Below are 4,327 nucleotides of genomic sequence, written 5' to 3'. Positions count from 1 at the left end.
CATCTTTGACGAGAATCAAACCTAAAATTTCTAACTTACAAGTATAGAAGAATCTTACTAGACCGCAGTATTAAGTGACGAACATTTAAATCTAAAACTTCTCAATTACAAATAAAATAGAATATTATTACACAAACTTAAAACTTCTTTTAACAATATATCGTGACTGTGCGGTGGTTGATGTAGTTGATGGAAGGGTAGAGATTGGGAAGAAAAAAAAATGATTGGAGCAATCATGTGATCGATTCGACTAGGACCATATCATACTATATTTGGTAGCCGAATTTAATGAACAAATTATTGCCATAAATAAAATAAATATAAATAACAAGGGCAAGCATTCGAACAAATGCTTGGGGGGATTGCATTCTCCCTATCGAAATAGGATCCTAAAAGAAATTTTGGGATCATTTCATCGTGTTCGTTTATCTGTTATTTTGTGACAAAAAATTATATAAAATTTTTTATTTAAAATTGAACACAAACCGTATGTATAAAAATTAATTGTAAAATATACGATAAACGAACATAATGAAACAATCTCTGGAATCCTCCAAGAGAATCGAAGAGAATTCTCATCCCTCGCTTACCTACCAAACTGACTCAATTGCCCCTTTACCCCACCTAAATTTCCCTTCTGAATACCCATGTGACCCACTGACCCCCTCTCTCATTTTCCTACTTACCACTCTACCCCTTCCTCTCGAGAATGACGACGTCAAAATGTATTTGCCCTTGTGTGGTGTTTTATGTCAACACCTTCTTGCGTGCAAATATTATCCACGTGACAACTATCGAATCCACGTAGCGGTAAAGCCGTTACATGCAAATGCTCTTCTACTCTTCCTTTGGAGAAAATTTTAATTGTGATAAAAATACAGATGGTATAGGGTTTAGGGTATGCCAATCTCTCCTTCCGTAACTATCGTCCTCCTCCCCTCCAAAAACCTTATATAAACTCCTTCAAACCAACATCTCATTCTCAGAGCCTCCTCGCCAAACTCCTTCTCTCTCCGGATATTCCAGTTTTCAGACAGCGCAGGAGAGAGAAACAGGAAGAGGAGGAGAGACAAGAACAATGGCTCTGACAAACCCACCAACCCTGTCCTCCAAATCAATCTGCAACACTCACTCTCTCTCCCCTCCCACCCCTCAATCTCACCAACCCATTTTCTCCCCATTCGCTTCCAAGAAAAAGACACTCCACCCCATCTGCGCCGCCGACTCCGGTAAGTCTTCCGTCGTGGCCGAGAAGCCTCCCAAGTCGGCTTCGGCGCCCACGAAGCCTGTTTCCGGCAAATGGAGCTTGGACAGCTGGAAATCCAAGAAGGCCCTGCAGCTTCCGGAGTACCCAGATGTGAACGAGCTGGAGACGGTGCTCAAGACCATCGAGTCTTTTCCTCCGATTGTGTTCGCCGGAGAGGCCAGGCACTTGGAGGAGAAGCTAGCCGAGGCAGCCTTGGGCAACGCTTTTCTCTTGCAGGGCGGCGACTGCGCTGAGAGCTTCAAGGAGTTCAGCGCCAACAACATCAGGGACACCTTCAGAATTATGCTTCAGATGGGTGTTGTTCTGATGTTTGGAGGACAAATGCCTGTTATCAAGGTAGTGTTTTTGATGATTTCATCTGGGTTTTTGACAAATCTTTGATTTTTGTTTTACGATTTTAGGAGTCCGTTTGATAACCATTTCAGTTTTCGGCTTTGGTTTCAGTAACTGGAAACGAAATGGACACCAAACGTTATTTAGTTTTTGTTTTGATTGATTTTGAAGGGTGTTGATGTGGCGTTTGTTGATTTAGGTAGGAAGAATGGCGGGCCAGTTCGCGAAGCCAAGATCAGCGGAGTTCGAGGAGAAGGATGGGGTAAAGTTGCCGGTTTACAAAGGGGATAACATCAATGGTGATGCTTTCGATGAGAAAAATAGAAGTCCAGACCCCCAGAGGTTGATAAGAGCTTATTCCCAGTCTGCGGCGACTTTGAACCTTCTTCGGGCCTTTGCCACTGGAGGGTATGCTGCTATGCAGAGGGTTACTCAATGGAATCTGGATTTCGCTGAGCACAGCGAGCAGGGAGATAGGTGTGCACTCAACCCACATTTTTAAACTATATATCCATATCAATGTTATTTTACAGGACTAAATGAAATGCTAGAAAATGTGCTTGAATATTTGAGCAAACCTATTAGATTTTTTGAAGAAAACTGGTACAAAAACGGAATTTGGACGCATAGGAGTTTCAAAGATAAATCAAATTTGAATATCTGACTGGAGTGTCAATTCGCTTATTTGCATTGTTACTTTGATTCAACAGGTACCACGAACTGGCTAGCCGGGTCGACGAGGCCTTAGGGTTCATGAATGCTGCTGGACTTACAGTTGACCATCCTATCATGACAACAACTGATTTCTGGACATCCCACGAATGTCTGCATCTACCCTATGAGCAATCACTCACAAGATTGGATTCTACTTCCGGTCTGTACTATGATTGCTCCGCCCACATGCTTTGGGTTGGTGAGCGTACCCGGCAACTGGATGGTGCCCATGTAGAGTTCCTAAGAGGACTTGCCAATCCCATCGGCATCAAGGTAGGCTTTTGTAAACTCCCGGCTAATTTGAGTGTTATTAGTGGCTTCACATGGTGTGTGTACACTGATAGATCAAACTCGTCGTTGTTGAGTGACTAAATGTGTCAGTAATTTAAGCTGCGGGTTCATGTTTTCCATAACGTTGTGTTAAATGGCTTAAAATGATATACTTGTGACGCAGGTAAGCAATAAAATGGACCCAAAAGATCTTGTTAACATCATCGAAATCCTGAACCCGAGTAACAAACCAGGAAGGATCACAATCATTGCTAGAATGGGTGCTGAGAACATGAGAGTCAAGCTTCCTCATTTGATTAGGGCTGTCCGCCAAGCAGGGCAGATTGTGACATGGGTCTCTGATCCAATGCATGGAAACACTATCCAGGCACCCTGTGGACTCAAAACACGTCCATTTGATTCAATCTTGGTATAATTTCTCTACCTATTTCTTTTCGAAACATGAAACGGAAAAATCTCTTGGTATTTCCCTTTCTAATAGTTTGCTTTAGGTAGTAGATTGACTGCTTAATCTTGTTGCACCACCTGCACATATAAATCAACGTACCAATACTGCAAATGCATATCCTTACAGTCGGCATCATTTTTCCATGCCATGTCGATTAGTATCTAAGAAAATGTCCAGTAGACTGAAAAGTGCTCATAATCCTGCGGTGGCAATTCATTGTTGCTAGCGTCTAGAGACTCAACCAATACGTCGGTTTTCTACTGGACGTAAAAGTTATTATCTGCAACATTGTATGCCTTGTGTATTCTACACCATTTAATCTTCGCCATGGTTGGTTTATTGTATTTGTTTGCAGGCCGAGGTGCGAGCATTCTTTGATGTGCACGAACAAGAAGGGAGCCACCCAGGAGGAATTCATTTGGAGATGACTGGGCAGAATGTGACAGAGTGCATTGGAGGCTCTCTAACAGTGACTTTGGACGATCTGAGCTCGCGATACCACACGCACTGCGACCCGAGGCTCAATGCTTCTCAGGCTCTTGAGCTATCCTTCATCATTGCAGAACGACTTAGGAAGAGAAGGATGGGAACTCAAAGTTTGCTCTCGTTGGGTGGCCTCTGAACAAAACTTCCAAAGTCCTCCCTGCGTTATTTCAAATGGTTCGGAAACTTGGTGTATTGGGTAGAAAATAAACTTGATGTATTTCGAAACTCCCCACGTGAGTCATGATACATGTACAATTCCTCGGTCGCATTCAACGCTTTACATGTCATTCGTGTAATCAATTTTGTGAGAGGAATTATTATATGCAAGAATCTGTTCCTCATATAATCGATTTATACAACTCCTCACGAGACCTACTCATCTTATTGTTCGTTTTATTTTATTTTATTTTTCATTTTTTGGTGTAAGGTTAATGATTTTGTTGACTTGGTAGGCAAATAACAATCTTTCTAGATCTAGATATTAATTTAAAGACTAAAAGAACAATTAAGGCCAATCTTCACATCTTATCCGTTTATCGTATATCATGCAGCTATCGTTTTAATTTTTTTATTTAAAATTAAACACAAACAGTACTTAACGAAAGTTAGTCACACAATATATAAATATCTGATAAAATGTGAAAATTCCTAAAATATTCACATTACCGGTCAAGGTATATTAAGGATTGGTCGAATGGTAAAGCTCGAGAATGCCGCTACCCCGTTTTTATTTGATAGGGGGGGAAGATAATCCGAAAAGAATTTTCATCCTTGTAGTTGGACCAAAG

General features: G+C 41.4%; 1 protein-coding gene across 1 annotated transcript; it reads left to right on the top strand.

Moving 5' to 3' along the window:
* Positions 1-804: 804 nt before the first annotated feature.
* Positions 805-3,952, top strand: LOC137720694 (phospho-2-dehydro-3-deoxyheptonate aldolase 2, chloroplastic). Its single transcript, XM_068459793.2, has 5 exons — positions 805-1,603; positions 1,800-2,077; positions 2,311-2,587; positions 2,769-3,014; positions 3,409-3,952. Exons 1-5 carry the CDS (start codon positions 1,079-1,081, stop codon positions 3,673-3,675), a joined length of 1,593 nt encoding a protein of 530 aa, XP_068315894.2. The 5' UTR covers positions 805-1,078; the 3' UTR covers positions 3,676-3,952.
* The last annotated feature ends 375 nt before the right edge of the window (positions 3,953-4,327 follow it).

This window comes from Pyrus communis, chromosome 1 (genome assembly GCF_041283825.1).
Source record: "Pyrus communis isolate YQ-2024b chromosome 1, ASM4128382v1, whole genome shotgun sequence".
NCBI classification, from domain to species: domain Eukaryota; kingdom Viridiplantae; phylum Streptophyta; class Magnoliopsida; order Rosales; family Rosaceae; genus Pyrus; species Pyrus communis.
Note: the sequence above shows the minus strand (reverse complement) of the source record. Positions and strands in the feature narration are given on the sequence as shown.